Raw genomic sequence first — 19,542 nt, 5'->3', positions numbered from 1 at the left:
TCTCTTGACTGCTCCCTCCAGAACCTCCCTGCCCCTTCTCCGACCCCCTGGCCCCCCCTTACTCTGCCGCTCAGACCAGCGTGTCGGGGAGAAGGAGCAGGGGGAGGAGCTCCAGACTGCCAGTGCGAACGGCTGGCTGGTGATCTGCAAATGCAGGAAGGGAGCGATCTCTGCTGCAGGGGGAAGGAGGGGCTGTCTCTGGCTGTCGGAGCCCGGGGGGAAGTCCGGACATTTAGAAATTCCCCCTGGACGCTATTTTTAGCTCTAAAATCCGGACATGTCCGGAGGAATCCGGACGAATGGTAACCCTATTTGACTCCAAAGGAGTTACTGATTTCCATTGGTGAAAGTAAGAAGGAATCATGTGCATTATGCTTTTCAAAGCTGTAATGTATCCGGACAACACCACTTGGATGGTTTGCTCGTCTTCCTTCTCCCTGGTGTTGCTCAGACTCAAAAGAGCCATAATTAAGGCCTAACTGGCCAATGGCAGCTCAAAGAGGCAAAGAAAACAATTAGGGATGTGTTTATCTTTCTTAATCTATTCTACTGCATCTACTATCACATTGAACTGTTGCGTCTTACTTTTTATCTAGATTTAGTAGGTGTAAAACTTCTATTAATGTGCAGTTCATTCAGCCGCTGTCAAATGAATAACTTTATAAGCAGTCAAATTCATTTTCCTGTCAAAAATGAAAAGATCTATCATCACAGCTTTTTCCCAATCTTATACAGAAAACAGTAAATAACCGCCTCATTTTTCTTTATTCCGCAGCTTTAAAAATAAAAATGGCACCACATTCTCTGCAGTGAAAAAAGGAACTTCTTTCAGACGAATGCCTTCAATTTTAAAGTTCATATGATAATTATTTTTTACACTGTATGGATTGTTGCTTAGATGAACTTCGTATCAAAAGCATATTACTCTCTCCCCTAGGAACAATCAAACAGTATGTTACTTTGTCAGAAAATATTGTCATGTAGACACAGTCCTTTGAATAGCATATAGCACATGATTTGTTCTAGATGTTCTTATCAGTCTTACAAAGTAGGAGCAACTCTGGGGATTTCGGTCCATGAGAGGCACTGGTGGAAATTAGTCACATCGCAAGGATGACACACTTGCTTTTCTCTGTGTATTTTTATTCTCAGAATAGAGACTATGCAATGGCAAGTTTTTATTTCTAATGTTGCTCACTGGAATAATCTCTCAAGATACACATTTTATTTTCATGACTCCAAGGGTATAGCAATCATGCAGTCTCATTCAGCCAAACTGAGAAACAGGGTAGGAGGCACTGGCAGTACTCAGATATCTAAAGGGTTTCCACAGGCAAAAAAAAAAAACAAAAAAACAATTGGAAATAATCTGAAACAATGGCCCAGATTCTGAACTGCAGACAAGGAAAACAGTAGAGCGTAAGTGGTATGGTTATGGCTCTAAGCAACTTTTGCATTCCTCTGATCCTTCTGGGCACCGGGCCAGGCCCTGGCATAAATTAGAGTAGTTTAAAATCTGCTTTAATTTATGCTATCTGCTGATGGTCCCAAGGGTCTGTTACAATAGATGAGGGATCAGCCAAATGTAATGGACTCTCAGCCATGCTCTCATTCTCCTAACCATGCATTTGTGCCAGCAGAAGTATTATCAGAGGATCCTCCACATTGTAGAAATCCTCCTGTGGCTGGATCTGCCCTGTGATGGCAGGATTTTGAAAGGATTCAGACAAGAAAGTTATATTTATGTGAATAAAAATTAATTAAGCCTAACTAAAAAAATTAAGAAATGAAAATAAAATTAGATTAAGATAGAATAGGACACGAATACCACAAAAATAACTGAAAAAGAGATGTGTAAAGTCACCAGTGAAGGAAAATGACTAGGATTAAATGTGTCGGGGGGGAGGAGGGGGTTGAACAGAAAAGACTAATAGAAGTATGAGTCTAGTTCCGGAAAGCACTTAAACATGTGCTTAAGTCCATCCTATTCAGGAAAGCACTTAAGTATGTGCCTATTTTTAAGCATGCGCTTAAGTCCCATTGACTTAAATGGAATTTAAACATATGCTTAAGTGCTTTCCTGAACTGAGGTCTGTAAGAGTAATGCAGAAGGTAACCCAAGGTATGACAACTATAACTTCAATATTGTCAGTATTAAATATAACCTTTTAAAGAATGCATTGTAAGCTTAACATTTAATATTTACATTATAGATGATGGTGAGATATTTATACATTCTTTCACTGCTCTTTACTGTACCTACAATTTGAATGAGCAGTAAGATGCTTTTAGATTGTGTGATTCTGTAGCAAACTACATTGTGTTAAAAATGTAATTTCAGAAAAATATTTACTGTTCTATTACTTCAGAATTTGAGTTAATTTTCTCACTTCTCTCATTATTGCCAAGATAATTAATGAGCATCTAAAGTTCTCCGATCTAAAGTAAGGTCCATAGACAACAGTGCAGTCAAGACTGCAGCAGGTATACAGTTCTTACACATTAACACGATATAGGGGTAAAACATAAAATGATTCTCATTACAAATGAAATGTCATGCAATTGAACAAGGTGGATTTGGGGCAAAAGTAAGTGGTGGTTTTATACAGTGATCTGTCAAGGCACTAAAGTATATCCTACCATTTTTACAATAGACCCCATCACAGCAGAGCAACATTCTAGACAATGGACAAGAAGATGTTTCTGCTAGTAGCCAATGGAATCCATATCCACTTGGAAGGCGGGATGTGCCACCAGAAACCATTACTAAAAAGGTAACCAATAGCAACATGATGATATAAAATCTGATACTTATGTACTGATACTTATGTACTCCCACCAAAATCAGCAGCAACCCCCCTACTCCAGTTGGCTTCACTGGACACAGGATAGGTGCAATACATTTTTTCTTCAATGCTTAAAACAGCTTGTAAATCAATAATCTAAGGGTCATATTTTCAATCCTAACCTGTTTTTTTGAGCTTACTTATGCCAAGTTAACTTATTATGTTTGCAAAAGTGGATGCATGTACCAGTATGTTCTGCATAGACAAACTAGATAGCTGAGCAAATAACTGCACACTCTATCTGTACAAAATATTCATATTCCTACATTCTTAGGGTGCAGAAAGAGACCAGCTTAAAATTTGGCCATTGGTGGTAAACTTGTTTATGAATATTCATAAAACTGAAGGACAAAGGATTTTAATAAACTAAAATGTTGTAAAAACTCAAGTTTAAAAAGATCTCACTGTAAAAACAGTAGTGATAATTAAATTGTTAATCTACACATGTGCTGGTTCTGATCTCTCTTGCACTAGTCATAGGAGTGAACAGAGGAAGTGAGTAAAAATGGTGTAAGTGAATCAGAGTCAGGTCCAAAGACATAATGAATATATTTACAAATGCTGCACTTCAAATACCTTTAAGTATTGATAAGGTAAATATTTTCCTACTGACTTCAGATTTTTTCATTCAACACAGTCTCAGAAGCAGCAGTCTTTGCCATTACAAAAATTACATAGTGAAAAGAGGTCATTTATAAATGTGCAGGAGAATTACTCAAGTAGAGCATCAGGTCCAGATGCAATAGAAGTCACTCTGCTCAGTGCAGCCCAGGGACTGTTCCCTCCTGGCACCCCCAGGAACATAAATCACTGCAAGAGACAAAGGGTGGTCGAAGACAGATGGGGCTCTGGCTTTCCATTTGTGGAGTTGGGCACTGAGAGTAGGCTGAACCACTCAAAGGGATTGTATAGTGTACACAGGAGCTGGGAGGATTGTACTTCCTGAGAGGAGTTACACCTGATTTTGTCCAGTATATGTGAGATCAGGATTAGACTGATCAGCTCAAACAATATATGATATGTATTTGTACATTATTGTGATAAGAAACTGCAAAGTCAAATCCGTATTAGACATTTCAATATCTTGCTGTACAGATGTGGTATGTTAAAATATTACACAATGAATCAGAATCTGTTTAACTCATTGGCACTATCCATTGTTGTAGCCATCATCAGCAGTTTTAATTGCATTGGCAATAACGGACTCCCAGCTTCAAATAATTAACTTTTATGATGGATGTTAAAATAATATATAGAATACAAATGAAATCAAGGGAAAACATTCCATACAATAGAGATATTTTTTCAGCAGAATTAGTGATTCTTGTTTCTAAGAAAAGGATTTATTTTCAACTTATCCATATACAGCAGAAACCATGCTATAAAGGCACAAGAAGCATTGATATAATCTTTGCAAACAAAATATATGAAAATGAATGAGAGAATGAATTATGAATATTATTTACTTTTCATTCTCAATAGGTACTTTTTAATGTGCATTTATGACAATGCTAATTTCCCTTGCATTGAACATGACTTAGAATATTTTGTTTTGTTTTTCCACCAGTTGAAGGCTTAAATGTAGCAATCATTTTGAAATTAATTTCAGTCTTCTGTAAAATTAAATTGCCATATACTGAATAATGTGATTTTGTAAAAATAAATATGGGGTAAATTCTGCTCTCCCACTAGCATAATCACACTGGTTTTAATGGGTTTGTGTCAATGCAAATGAGAGCAGAATCTGGTACAGAGCCCCATGTGTGTAACCTATCCATAATAAATCTGATTTCTTCAGTTTGCATGACAGAATATATATCATGTATATGATCCATACCTGTAGGGCCAGTGTTGACTAGTTACATGGTAACTACCAGGCAATGGTTAATCACCATGTAACTGCAATATGTATGTATTGTACCATGCAACTATGGTAATTACCATGCAACCATTAACATGGTAATTACTATAAAATTACATAGTAAATCATGGTTATTTCTCTCCTCTTAACTATGCAGAGTGCAGATTAAATGCCAGTTGCTTCTGGATCCAAGGTGATCAATTACACAGTAATCTGCAGGCAATCACTAGACTATTTCCATTAAAAAGTAGTTTGGTATTTTTGCCCTTGATTTAGAATACTGCTCTGTAAATCTATTCATTTGCTGAAAAACAATCCACTCCTCATTTTAATACTGCTGGAGACCCACTTTTTCTGTGGTGCCTACGAGAAACTAGTTGACGAACTCATCTACATATTTATCTTACGAGTTAACTGCTCATTTATGAGAAAGAAAGAGATTCAGTGTTAGGAGGTAAGATCACTGAAAATGAAGTTGGGGATTGCTGAAGAGGAAGATGAATGAGGTTGAATGAAGGAGGGGAAATGGAAGAAGAATAGTCAGACATAAACCTGGTGTATCTGGCCACAGGAGCATCACCCCAGTGGCATGGAGGCAGAATACAAGCACCAACATCACCCACTCCCCTCCTTGCAGCTGATATAGGAAACATGGCTAGGGAAAAGGTGTGTGGGCCAGGGAATCCCTGCACCCTGGCTGTTGTATGAGCCCCTTGAGAATCATTTGGTCTGTGGTGAATTTGATGCAAGTTAGTGGTCTATGCCAGTACACATGACCAATGGACTGCTGGCCTAGAATTAGAATATGCAAAAGTGATTAAAACTGCTGTTTCCCTCCTCTTCTGAGTTAAGTGCATGCCTTGGCCATAGCTGAGGAGCTGGTGCTCCGTTTTGTTTTCATTATTTACATCTGTCACTCAACCGTGAGGTGATCCAAGCCAATAAAATAGATATGAAGTTTTTTTGGTGTTGGGCCACAATTTCTGTATGCAAGACCTTTAAACAGATTTCTTCCTCTGAGTTAGACAGTGCACCTGCTGTGGACTTCTATGAAGGACATCTTCAGATTACATTTGTACCGTGACTTGAAGCTGATGAGATGCTACTCATTTTCAAGCACCCATGATGAATATCTGGTGAAAATCCAAGTACGGAGTCAATGTGGAACTGCACATATATTCTGGCCAGATAACCAGCTTGTGTAAATTGGCATAGCTTCATTAAACAGCTCAGGATCTGGCCAGTTATCATTAAGGCACATTGTTTCGAGTCCCTAGATCAGATTTCTCCTTCTGGCTATGTTCTGCCTCTGTGATCTTGGGCAAGGCACTGAAGTTCTGTCCGGATCTCAGTTTTCCCTGCTGTAAAAGGGGATATTAATAATACTCCCGTCTCACAAGGCTGTTGAGTGTGAGGCTGAACTCAACAATTTCTGAAAAGTGTTTTCATGTCCTCAGGTGGCAGCTGTAATATAAAAGGGAAGGAGGAGGACTTGTTTTGTTTTGTTTTTGCCTACAAAGTAGGAAAAAATTTCGTCCGTCACTACCACTTGATGGCTGGAGATTGAGACACTTTAAATTCTTCTTCGAGTGGTTTTGCATGTCCATTTCACTTCAAGCGCGCACACCCAGTGCACTATTGTTAGAGATTTTATTCTCAGTGGTACCTGTCAGGATGGCGCAAGCACCCTCTCCGACCTCCACAATGCTGTGCAGTGGTATAAAGGGCAGAGCCACCTCTGACCGTCTTCAGTTCCTTCTTACTGCCTGTGATGGTTATTGGAACGTTCTATCTTGCTACTGCAATTTCCCTTCTTTTACATTTGTGTACAGTTGGTACTCCTTAATAGTTAATAGCTTTAATGTTAATATAGTTTTAGTTGTAGGTTTCCTTTATTGGAGTACTTTTTTGGTACTATTTGATGCCTGCTGTTTATGTACACATATCCAGTACCAAGGCATGCCTCAATCACAGGGCTTCAAGCCCTGTGATGCCTTCAAAGAAGCTGATGCCACTTAGTTAGCCGCACTCAGGTGCCTGAAGGTTCACATCAGACAGGTGCCATATCTGCAGGGACTTTAAACCAAGAACTACAAAGGACGGAGAGATTAGACTAAAATACCTTCTGATGGAAGCAGCCTCATGCCCATTCTCAGCTTCCCCGTTCAGAGCATGTACCGAGCACATCTGCTTCAATCAGGAGTGCTCCTCCCATTTTGGAGGACTCTTTATGCTGGTCTCCCTCTCTGATACTAAGGAGGAGGCACCAGAAAAAGGCATCAAAAGACTCAATACCTAGGAGATTGAGGTCCCCAGCACCGAAGTCCAGCAAACTTGCCAACAAAGAAGGTGGAGATCTCTGTAGGCAGGGTCATCAATTCCAGGGCCAGTATTGGCCCTATAGAGACTGACCCATAAGGTGGCACCATCTGGCTCAGCAGTGCAATCTTTACTAGTTCAGAGCAACAGGAGACTATCCCGATACTATAAACTCCTGAAGCATATGCTGCCGCAAGTGACCCGCTGAGTCTCTCAATACTGGTTTCACCAGCTGACTAAAAATCTTCTTGCCCTATACAGACGATTGCTGGGGGGGGGGTAGCTCAGTGGTTTGAGCATTGGCCTGCTAAACCCAGGGTTGTGAGTTCAATCCTTGAAGGGGCCATTTAGGGATCTGGGGCAAAAATCTGTCTGGGGATTGGTCCTGCTTTGAGCAGCGGGTTGGACTAGATGACCTCCTGAGGTCCCTTCCAACCCTGAGATTCTATGATTTGCCATCTATGGTGGCTCAGCATCTGGTTCCGTGGGAACCGCTGCTCACTGTGGTTCCTCCTTGTTCGGTACTGTCGAGAGGCAAACCAACAATATCACCAATGCCCTCTTCTCTGTAGTCCTAGCACGATATCTGGCACCCACAGGAGCAGCTCCTCCTTGGTCAGAGGAATCCAGTTCTTCATTAGAGTTGAAAATTGGCTTGCATATGCTGTGACCGCATCATGTTAGCCACTGTTTCCCACTGAGCAGTTACCACCCTTGTACCCAGCAGAAACTCCATCTTGGCTGGCTAGGAGAGATCCATGGTTAGGAAGGACATGGGCTCTGGGACCATACCAGTGCCACTTTGAAACCCCTGGGGTTTTCCACCTGCCTCCAGGTTGTCTCCACACCCTCCCTGGTCTACTTCATCTAGTAGCCATTGAGATCAGTCCAATGAAGAACAGAAGGAAGCTGCTCCCAGTACCAGGCTCTGTACCAAACAGGAGCAATCTGCTCAGGTGATAGCCCCATATAAGAACTGGAGGAGGCTCCACGTCCTCAAGCGTTGGCTTCCTCTTCCTCATTGCCTGATGAGGCAGTGTTGTCAGAGAGTTCCTCGCCTCCACCAGACAATTATTGGGCTCACCAGGACCATTCCAGTATGTAGGGCTATGTAGAAAGGTTTATGCACCTGTGTCCAAAGAGTCAGAAAAATGTACTTATACTTACGCAATTGGTCCATGATGTCTGACATGCCTATCATAAATCGCTGAGTCTATGTACTCTGAAGATGGCCAGTAACATAGGATTGTGATGTTTCATGGAGGTAGTACTATATAAGCATTCCTTGGAGCATTCATTTTACTCATTCCTTTATGGCTAAGTTGCATGCCAATTATTAATAAGCATCAACAGTTCAATCCTGTCATCATAAACAGTATAAAATTGTTTTCAATTAATTTATTTTTAAATTATTTGACTCAAATGTGTATGTAATTTATGTGTATGAACTGAATGTATGTTGAAAAGTAAGCAAGTGTGCAACTTTACCATGTCAAGAATAGAGTAATGTACAAACCAAACCCCACATGTTAGAGCAATAAAATTGAAAATGTGACAGATAAGCAGGGATTGAAGACTATTATCAGTGGCCTTTCTCTGATAAATATCAAAAGACAGTAAACAAAACAACACAAGTTCAATATTTTCCATAATTTTGAAAAGTATGAGTCTTTTCAAATTACAAACTACTAGCTCTTTTCAAAAAGTTGATAATACGATTAGTGACATTAGTAAACATAAGGTCATGTTAAAACCACATTCTTTATTGGGACAATGCATTGATACTGAAGAGTATCCACTTGGCTTCTGCTAGCCTGTGACATGATTATAAACAAGCACTGAATTTTAACTATATTATAAAATGTGATTTTTTTTTAAATAGATAATCCTGAAACAGTGTAAAATTTAGGCCAATATTTATATTTGTGATCAATAGAGAATAAGCTCTATTCCAAACTATCCTCAAATTCAGTGCTACCCAATATTTAACATTTTTTAGAATGTGCTTATTTATTTCATCATTATATGTTTTCATTTCATGAGATTTTCTGAGCAGAAACATATAACATGAAATAAGGCATAAAATATTTTCCTTTTATGTATCAGACTCTATACATTTGATCTCAATTATGGCTCCTAGATTCACTAAATGCAATGGATAAATCCTTGCTGGTTTTAATCACGGTTGTTTCCAACTGTGGTCAAAAGGCAAACCTCTGATATTTATTTAAGAGGTTTGCTTTTACTTGACTGTGTAAGTTGTAATAATTGCTTCTTTTCAGCTTCCTGAATTTCTGGCCTAACGGGTTACGTTACCCACAGGCAGGTAGCCATATCCAGACTTTGATGGGATCTCAAAGCCTACAACATCGGAGTCGAGAGCAGCAATATGAAGGAAACATGAATAAAGTGACCATTCAGCAGTTTCAGTCACCACTGCCAATTCAGATCCCTTCTTCGCAGAGCTCTCGGACACCTCAGGCGGGACGGTGCTTAATCCAAACCAAAGGGCAGAGGAGTATGGATGGTTATCAGGAGCAGGTGAGAAAATGTGTATCTAAAATAACATGCTGATGAAGCAACATTTGGGGTTTTTTTCCAGTCAGGTAGCAGCTAAATTGTTAGCAGAGTGAGGGGCTACATGAACAGGAAGCTGTGATTCTTGGTCTATGTAAGTTATCAATTTGCAAGGATTTTGATTAGTGTTTTATGATTGTGTGCACATGCTTAGGCATGTTGATTATGAATGGCATTTACCATATACACAACACTGAGCAATGTGAGTGATTAGTCTGATATTTTATGGAAGGAGCAGAACTTTGAGCCTACTTATATTTGAGTTCCTATGGACACATTTTAAAGATAACTTTCTGTCTGCAACAGAATCATGATTTTTTCCAAAGCATTTTGGTTTTGTTTTATAGCTAAGTTATTCCACTGAGGTTGCACTTAACACGGTACTAGCAAATTGAATGGACATAAATTGTACTATTGATCATGCCATTTTTCTAAAAGCATTCATTGAAATGTCTCAGGGGCCTTAATCAGCTCCAGTCTTATTATTTGTGCCTGTAGCAATTTGTTTCACTTGGAGAATGTATACCCACTCCCATTCCTGTCCACTTTGTAATTGGGTACTTGAATACTTATAATATTTGGGAACCTAAAAAGCCTACTTACAAACAAACAAGTGATGCATTTAATGACAAATATGGTCCACTTTTTATCAGGAAGGTTGCTGACATTTTTCCCAGATTCACTAATTAAAATGACTGCTTCAGTAACAAGTATATCATAAATGTTCCCATGTTGTGGATAGCTGACAGATTTATACATAAATGTATTTTTAAAGTTTTATTCCTGAAAGTACTGCTTAAATTTAAATGTGATGTTTTTACTTAACATTAACTGAAAACCTAAAGTCCAGCACAGTGCAAATTCATATTGATATTTTTCCATTTACTAATGGGAGCTATAACAGGCCTATTATTGCAGTTATTTTAATAATATCATTGTCAATCTAAGAATTGACACTTTCTGAGATGGTCCAATGCAAGCCAGTCTCTTCTTTCTGGCATTGATTTGAGAGGCAGAGTACCAAGGGATGATGGGGGAATTGATTGGTTGTGGAGGATGATCCTATTTTCTACCACTGAAGAAAGGAGGATTCATGTGCATTTAGATGTGTTTTATTGAACAGTGTATAGGCTCTTAGGTATGAGGAAGAGTGTGTACTTTAGAAGTCTGAACATTATATAAACAAAACATTGAAGAAAAAGAGCTTTTAAGGTAAGACTCAGAGAAATGAGAAACAGCGGTTTTTCAAGTGGCTTCTGCATATTACCACTAGTGTGATCTGGCGCCTCTGGCATTGAGTTGTGGAATTTTTCTAGTGAGCAGTGTCTGTGGATGTCACTCACCCCTATCCCTCCCTCATAGAGGATTCTGAGGATATAAAATGGGGAGAGGCCCTAGCTAGCCTTCAGTTCCTTTTAAACCACCAAAAGTGCAGTGATCTGAAATGAGGACACTGCGTGTAATAATTTTCCTCATCAGTTTATTTTAATTTTGCCCTTTATGGCTATTTTCTTTTGAGTTAGATTAACAGTTAGTTTGAAAGGTGTTCTTCAGTCAGACAAATAAAGAAGAAATAATACCTGTCAGGCACAGGTATTGTTTGGATGATCCTCAGAAGTGTGACAGCATATTAAAAACGGTGAAATATCACATTTGTGTACTTCAAAACAACAATTTTAATGGTTTTTAATACTCTGTACAATATAATTCAGAATGGTCAACTCCAATAGTTCACCATAAACCAAAATGTGTCAGGCAGAGACACAGTTGTTTAGAAGATTAGCTTTAATGATGGTGTTCGATTATCTTTCCATATCTTTTTAACATAGTTTTGTGTGAGAATAGAAAAGAATCCTGGCCTTGGATTTAGTATCAGTGGTGGAATAAGTGGACAAGGAAATCCATTCAAACCTTCTGATAAGGTAAGATGTGAATTTCTTACTAATAGTCTTTATTACAGTGAGCCAAACAATGTCCTCAGATACAAGCATGTGAAATTCAATAGAAGTTATGAACATATAGAAATTGGTCCAGGATCTGACTTTTTAAAACAAAAATGGGTATTTTCCTTCTGGTTGATAAATAAAGGTTTAATCAAATAGGCTATTTCCTGTATTGGACTAGTTAATCTTTTCAGGCTGTTTGCCTTTTCCAAAGAACCAACTCCCTTGACTTGTTGTAAGTAGGGTTGCCAATTTTCTAATTCCAGTAAACCGAACACCCTTGCCCCACCCCCGCTCGCTCTCCCCCACTCTTGCTCGTGCTCATTTTCACTGCAAGGCCCAAACAAGCATATTTATTGTTTTGACAGATGTATTATGTTAAGTTCAGGTTTTATTTGTTACAGGATGCTAGAGCTAACAACAAAATAGTCAAAAAGGGTAATTTTTAAAAAAAATAAATTTCACAAAGGTTTTCATGATTCTTTCCCTCTCCTCTTCCCATTTTTCGTAACCAGCTCCATGTTTTTTGTTCACTAAAGTTATTGTAATTTTATGTGTGGAATTAGGACCACACATTATCACAGCTGCAATGGGTCCATTAAAGGCCCACTCCTGAAGCCCAAATACAAATCCATACAGCACAACCACAGAAATGCACACCTGTCCAGATACCTATATAAATAAATCTGTAGAAACTGACTCCCACACCTACATGCAGATACACACGTGTATTCATGTGTACACATCTAGCGTGCACTAACACATATACTTCCACATTATTTATTATTACAATTGTTGTTTAGTACCTACAGACCCCAACTAAGATCCGGGCTCCACGGTGGTAGGTGCTGGACGTACACACAAAAAGAGATAATCTGCAACAAAGAGTTTATAATGTAGCTAGACAAAGGTGGGGACAAATGTATGATACATTGGCTCTTCTGCAATTACTAGTCAACAACATTTACTTTTTAAGAAATAATACATTTCTTTTAGAGTTCCCTTCTCTTTTAAAAACTTGTTATGAAATGAATACACACATATTTTATGTCATCAAATTTTTCCCCACAAGCCAGCAAAAGGAATAAAAGTCAGAGAGTTAGGCTGCAAATTTTATTCACACAGGTATACACACATGTGGCGATACACGCACCTCCCTATACAAAAACACAGTCTCTTACACACATACAATGCATGCATGCACACACTTGCCTACACAGAGACACTTGCTCTTAAATCCTTACATGTTTTTTACTTGAGATCTTTTAAGTGTTTTTAATGCTTCAATCATTATTTGTGTATTTATAATATTTTAAAGGTCATAGTGGGGCTCAACTTCTCTCTCATCAGACAATTCCAATAATTTAGATATAAATACTTCATGTACAGTATTTTACTGTATACCATGTAAAATCAGTAAACTTATAGCACATCATGCTAAAGAATATTCATCCTCATAATAATAGATAGTTAAAATAAGATGTGCTGATGGAGTAACACTGTCTCAGAATTGCCAAGATCATCTTGCCTGCTCAGTCCATAATAACCTTAGCCAACAGCAACTCTGAGTGACCTCTCCTTGTCTCAGTTTCCTAATCACCTAGCAGTTATTTTGATGGAGTCCTCAACCCTTTTCCTATGTGCAGTACCTGCTGGATAGTGTTTTTGAAATGGTCTGGCCTCCTTGCCCTCCCCCTTCTGTGTGCTATCCAGAGGTCAGATTCCAAACTAAATTAAGAGGAAGTTTATTTAACCAATCTTTATTTCCAAGCATGACCTATATAACAGAGAGAAGAACCAAAGATGCTGGTTAAGATGCCTGTAAGAGCAGAGAAGTAGGGTGTGACCGATAAAGAAAGAGTGCAAACAAAATGATTCAGGGGAGGAACAGAGAAGTAACTGAGAACATAAAAAATGCCATCCACCCACATAAACATATGGGGGAACTTGATGTCCAGCGGTGAAAGCGGGACAGGCCCAGCAGCAAGGAAGGGAAACACTCACTAAGGGACAATAGGTAGCTCCTCTTCCAGGAGTCTCTGGCACCCATTGGTCAGCTGGGGGTGAGGGGTGCTGAATGGCCAGCATTCCCCAGTTCCCAGAATTTAACCCAGTGTAGGAGGCATGGGTAGCCTCTTACAGCTCCGGTCCAATATCCCACCCTACCCACCTGAACTAGGAATGGGAACCTGGCCTGAGAGATGCTGCTGGTCTAGCCAATCATCTGTTTAGGGTTCAGGAAGGAATTCTTTCTCCCATGGGCCAATTGGCAGAGATCCGGGGAGTTTTTTGCCTTCCTCCCAGCACCTTCAAACCACAGTTGGTTAAGTAACTAACTGTGGTACTGGGATGGAGTTGTTTATTTGTCACAACTTGCACCCGGTTTCCAGCGTGGTTAAAAGAATAAAATGAATGTTTCCCAGAAGTAAAAGATCTGGGATTTTGGTGATGGGCCTTGGGCTCATGTGATAAGGTGAGACCTTGTGGCTTTCGTGGGCCAAGGTCAGACGTTGTGTCCCTCGCATTGTGGCTCACCCTCTGCCCCATCATAGGGTGAGGGTGCTCTGACTCTGAGAGAGCTGAGTCCTGAGAGCTGAGTCCTACCCCCATTATATGGTAAAGAGACCTGTAACCCCCTCACTGGAACCAATTAAATGCCTAGTATAGGAGAGTATGGGTAATGGGTGGGTAGCGCTCCTCCCCTGTGTTAAAGTTTAATAAAAGTTTAGGCCTGCTGCTTAATTCCATGCATGTCTGTCCTCATTTTGCCTCTGTGTCCACGTCAGTGGTGCTGGATAGCAGATCTGTCTCATAAGTATGATGGCATGTAGACCAGATGGGTGCACAAATGCAAGCTACACAAGAGAATTCCACCCTCCTTCCTCAGAAAGTTTATTGTGCTGACAAAACAGCAATGGTGGAAATGAACCTTGTCTGAGGGTTCAGGAAGGAAGGTGATGAGCTACAAAAGGCCTGTAAACTGCGGTGGAATCACCATGGACTAAAATGATGATGAAAAAAATGTAATTTCTTGGTACTGACAACATGAAACCCAGAAGTTAAGACTATCCTCTTCCTAAAATCTTACAGTTCAAAGAGACACATAGAAAACAGGATATACAGTAAACAGGGCTGAGGATAACAGTGAAGAGATTGTGTTTCATGGGGAGTTTTTATGTGAAATATTCAAAATGTGATGATCACCCAGAAATTATATTTCAGTTCTTAGTTTGTTCACTATACTTTCCTGAAATACTGGAACTAAAAACACTCTTTTCCATTTAATTTTGCCATCTTTAAAGTTGTTCATTTCTGAGACATAGGACTAAAAGAAACTCTTATGTAATGAGACTGGTGGCCACTAAATCAGAAAAGGTATGCTTTTCAGCATAATGCTTTTTTCCCCATCTAGGTAAAATAAATAAGCATCCTGCATAAATTAGAGTGTAACTAACAAGCTCTTGCTTCATTTTCCTCCCAATAAACCCATTCCTCTTGCTTATATCCAGAAATGATGAAAACATTAGAATCTTAGCTCCAAATGACCCCTAACTAATTAAATTGATATCAGGAGAGAAACACCAAGAGAGCACAATACAGAGGTGCTGTAACTTGGGACTGCTGCTTAGCTACTTATAAAGTTTTAGCTTTAAAGCATTAACAGGATTATATAAAGCCTTCAGATCAGCAAACAACAGGCAGTTGGACAGATTTCAGGAAATGATTGTACTGGTCTCTTACAGGATGTTTAGCAAGCATCAGTACTTTAAAGTTCTTTATGAAAGCTTCTGTAATGCATGCAGTCAGGTACTTGCTTGATAAAACAATATTTCACTGAAGTAAGAGTCTATAATCACTGGTCTACTTCTGTTCATAAAGCTTTTAAACTTGTAATAGGTAAAATTATCAATGAGAGAAACAGTTCTAACACATCTTGGAAGGGTGCATGCGATAATTGGGGTCAAATCTACAGGGTATATTCAGAAAAGCTGAGTACTGGAGGGATTCCAGATGATTTAAAATAAAAAGTTTCTATAATGCATATATAGTTCAACACCATGCTTCTGGAACTGGACAAATCACTCTTAGTAACTGGTTCAAGTATGCATATTTCTAAATTATTATTGCATGGTGACTGGCAGTTTTTCTGCTGTTGCACAATATCAAATCTTTTTAAATCTCAATGAATGGGATCTTTTAGAAACTGAGCTACATAGAACATAGGGTCATTGCTGAAGTTCCTCCATTTTTAATACAAAATATCAAACGAACCTTTAGCTAGTGCTTGGTAATAGAATCCTAACTCTGTTACTTCTGACTTATAGGGTATCTTTGTTACTAGGGTTCAGCCTGATGGACCAGCATCCAGCCTGCTCCAGCCTGGTGATAAGATCCTTAAGGTAAGAGGGAACTATGTTTTTTGTTTAGTTTGTAATTTGAATTTAATTCTAGATCAAATTTGCACAATATAAAAGTAATTTTTCCTCACTGCCAATTAGTTTAGACTATTTCCCCCTTTTTGTTAGCTAATTTAGTTTATTAATTTAGTTTATAATTAATTCATAGTACTTTATTTAGAGGTAGGCATTTCTCTTCCCTTTCTCAGAGGGAATGGGAACAAACCAGTGTGGAAGGGATGGGAAACATGAAGAAAGGAGACAACTTGTCTCAGTGGCATGCACCACCTTCCTGAGAGCTGAAGAAACCCTCCTGGAGAAATCTCTGAGATCAGAGCGCGGTGTTACACAGTAGTGGGCATGAGGTCCAAGCAGCATTCATTCTTCTCTGTGGCTTTTGCTCCCTCAGAGGATGTAGTGTTCAGGCACAGGAGGGAAGAGCTAATGGCAACATAGAGGAGGCTACTAGACCCTGCAGAGAATGGTTCAGAGAGAAAGTCTGTTGCCAGGATTGGCTCAAGCTCTATAGGCTTATGCTCTGGATCCACAGGGTCTGGAAACTGTTACCTTTCTACCTCCCATAGACCACAGTCTGCTCCTTTTTGAAATGAGCCTGTGGCATCAAGATGAACCTGGTAGAGAGTTTTTCCCCCATCGTTTTTGCCCTCCCATGTACTTTTCAGAAAGGGGAGCATTGAGCTCTTCTTTATGTACAGTGAGGTGCCCATCTCGTTACCTCTGTCTATGTGCAATGCACATACTCCAGTAATCAGTTCCAGAGAACAGACTGACCAAAAATAAAGAATGGTCCTCCACACAGTTCTCTCACACAGGTAAAACCCTGGAAAAAATAAATGTGCTTTGCATCAAGATCAACAGATTCCAGCTCTGTTAAACTAACAGGATAATACACTCCAAAGGAAAGGGATCTTCTCTGGGAATGCCCTTTCACCCTGCCCTGCAGAGTTGAAATCATGGATCTATTAGCAGGAATATGAACTCAAGCTCTCTGGATGATGTGGGTAAGGATCTGTAAAGGACCCAAACGATATGTAAACCCATACTTCGAATGGCAACAGATATAACAGTCCCATTTATTGTCTTTAAATGCAAAGCCAACAATAGAGCTACTCTGAGATGATAAAAAGCAGTTTTCCCTACAACTTTCTAAAATTATGTTTACTTCTTTTAGTCACTATTAGTGTATACAATATTTTTTTACCTCAACAATTGTGCTGTTGTATAAACGAATAACATCATGCTATTTCAGTGTTATTCCTTTGCTTGTTTCTTGTACGTGTATGAAAGCAAGAATTTGAACATTTTATTAAGTGGTTGACAACTCAAGTCATGTTTATGATTTTCACATTTTCTTCCAGTATAAGACCAAATTTCTCTGCAGTCACATTTTCACAAAGAAATGTGACTGCAGTACTTTGTCTCTCCTTCACTGTGTGAATACCTTTGAAATACTCTTACCAGAAGAACTGACTTCCCTTGTGCTGGAGAACAAAAACATTTGAGTGGCCTCAGAAGAAACCTGGGGCCTTTTTTGTCAATTGATTTCAAATGAAAGCTCTACATTTTAGTATGGACTATTTAAATCAAGTCCCCCGGTGTAATCCAGGCAAAGGCAAGGCAAGCTGCCCTGACGGCATTTTAGAAATTCTCCACTGGTGGAAGATCAAGATTTCCCACTCAGAAGTAATGGCAAATAACTATTCTTTTTCCAAAAAAGATGCTTTTCTACAGAATCCTGGAAACCATTATTTTTACCTGGACAATGTATTGTCACTATAAATGGTATTTTCAGGCAGAGTGAGTATGTGAGTGAGGGAAGAGTGATTTTAGCTGTGCAAAAGGTTCATAGCAGACTTTGAACCCCCTTGAACTTATCCTAGGGTTGAGGTACATTGCATTTTGCAAACTTCTATAGTGGGGCAATCTGCAGTTACACTAAGTATCATACCCGTGCCCCTGTTCTCCCAGGTCACCTTGCACTAGAAAGAGTCTCATTGACTTCAACAAGCTTTGAATCAGGCCTTCATTGTTGCTAATTTGTTTGCACTTAACATACATCTATATGAACTAATTTATTAATGTTATATTATATTATATTACTTGAAATTGTTCCCAGAGAGCAATGAATTAAAGAAATCAGCTAACAAATCTAAATTAAGTGTTTTAAATAAGAGACAGCTAGAATTATAAAGCAGAACATTGAAGGTAGGTTAAGTAAAGCAAACAAACAAAGAATAGTACAAAAAATAATGAGGTAAGAATGTTGTCTAAAGTTGCAAGCAATGTGCAGAAACTGTGGGAGTATTCCTGATAGAATCCTTTGTAATTTGTACTGTTTTATACAAGTGTAGATGATGGATTCTACTATTCTGTACATTATATAATTTTTATCTAGGGTGTACAGTTCAGACCTAGTTTAATTTCATAGTTGTCATGTTATCTCAAGTGATTTTTCATGGTGTCATACAACAGGGACATTTGTTGGCAAGCACTCACAGTATAACATGTGAATGGCATTGAGTTATCTACCATTAACAGTGACATTAGCATGTGTCACTGCTGTAATAAATTGTTCTGTACTTCCTACATTGTAGCCTGATAATTGCAGAAGTGCAGTAATTTGACCGACCCCATAAGAGAAAATTTCTGGAAATGCCCTTGTCACTAGGTTGACTCAGTGCTCTTTAGAATCAAAGCAACTGAGATCAAGAGATGCAAAGGAATGCTGGAGGTATAACAGCAGCAATACATAATTTCATGGGATGTCTGCTTTCCATTTTAAATTCTTCGGAATTTTTCTGTTAATCTGGTCTGTACTCTTTCACTTATACATCAACAGGCAGGAGTCTTCATGATATAATTAAATACAAGAAAGACAAAACATATTTATTCCAAATAGGTGATTATTAATAATAAATTTACCTGCAACTTTTGGAACTGCATTCTCTCTCTTTAATGCTGTCCATACTGCAAGAGTGAATGCACTGTAACTGAAAAACAGTGCAGATGGTTTACCTACCAACCTAATTTATTATACCTTTTATACTTCTGATCTCATTTGAATAGCGACACTCAATTAGTTATGATTACTTTGTTGTTGAGAGGAAAAACAGGTGAGAGGAAAATATTTATTGTACCTAGTAGACTGCGAGGTCTAACAACATGATTCATGGTGGTAGCTTAGAGCCAATTTTGCCTGTGAACACCTTTCAGTTATCATAGGTAACTGAAAAACAGCTTCAAGTGAAAAACAATTAAAGAAGCGCAACTGTCTCCTGTTAGTGAACTACTTTAGCAAAGTTTATCCAGTTAATAAAATAGGATTGTATTTGACCCGTATGTAGAAATGTGGAGAGAAGAGGAAGCACACAAGCAGTCTTTCCTTCCCCACGTGTGCACCCTTAAAAGGTGTCGGAAGAAAGTGATGCTCAGCTCTCCCTCTCCTCTGTGCCGTGCTTGGCAAAGCTGGCTAGATGTGTCAGAGGAGTAAACTGAACTTCATGAAGAGGCATAGCAACAGTCACAGTACCTGCCTCTACCTGGTTGGTTCCACCACTGGGGGAGTGCCTTTCAGGCAC

General features: G+C 39.0%; 1 protein-coding gene across 1 annotated transcript in view; it reads left to right on the top strand.

Moving 5' to 3' along the window:
* LOC113407421 (leucine-rich repeat-containing protein 7-like) overlaps positions 1-19,542 on the top strand; it is a 249,087-nt gene that overhangs the window by 214,708 nt on the left and 14,837 nt on the right. The window contains exons 21-24 of the mRNA XM_029912418.1: positions 2,655-2,774; positions 9,349-9,567; positions 11,433-11,525; positions 15,872-15,946. Of these exons, the coding sequence (XP_029768278.1) occupies positions 2,655-2,774; positions 9,349-9,567; positions 11,433-11,525; positions 15,872-15,946 (507 nt within the window). The remainder of the gene's footprint in view (positions 1-2,654; positions 2,775-9,348; positions 9,568-11,432; positions 11,526-15,871; positions 15,947-19,542) is intronic.

Source organism: Terrapene carolina, unplaced genomic scaffold (genome assembly GCF_002925995.2).
Source record: "Terrapene carolina triunguis isolate 2854851 unplaced genomic scaffold, T_m_triunguis-2.0 Scaffold211, whole genome shotgun sequence".
NCBI lineage: Eukaryota > Metazoa > Chordata > Testudines > Emydidae > Terrapene > Terrapene triunguis.
This window is presented reverse-complemented; position numbering and strand designations above follow the sequence as displayed.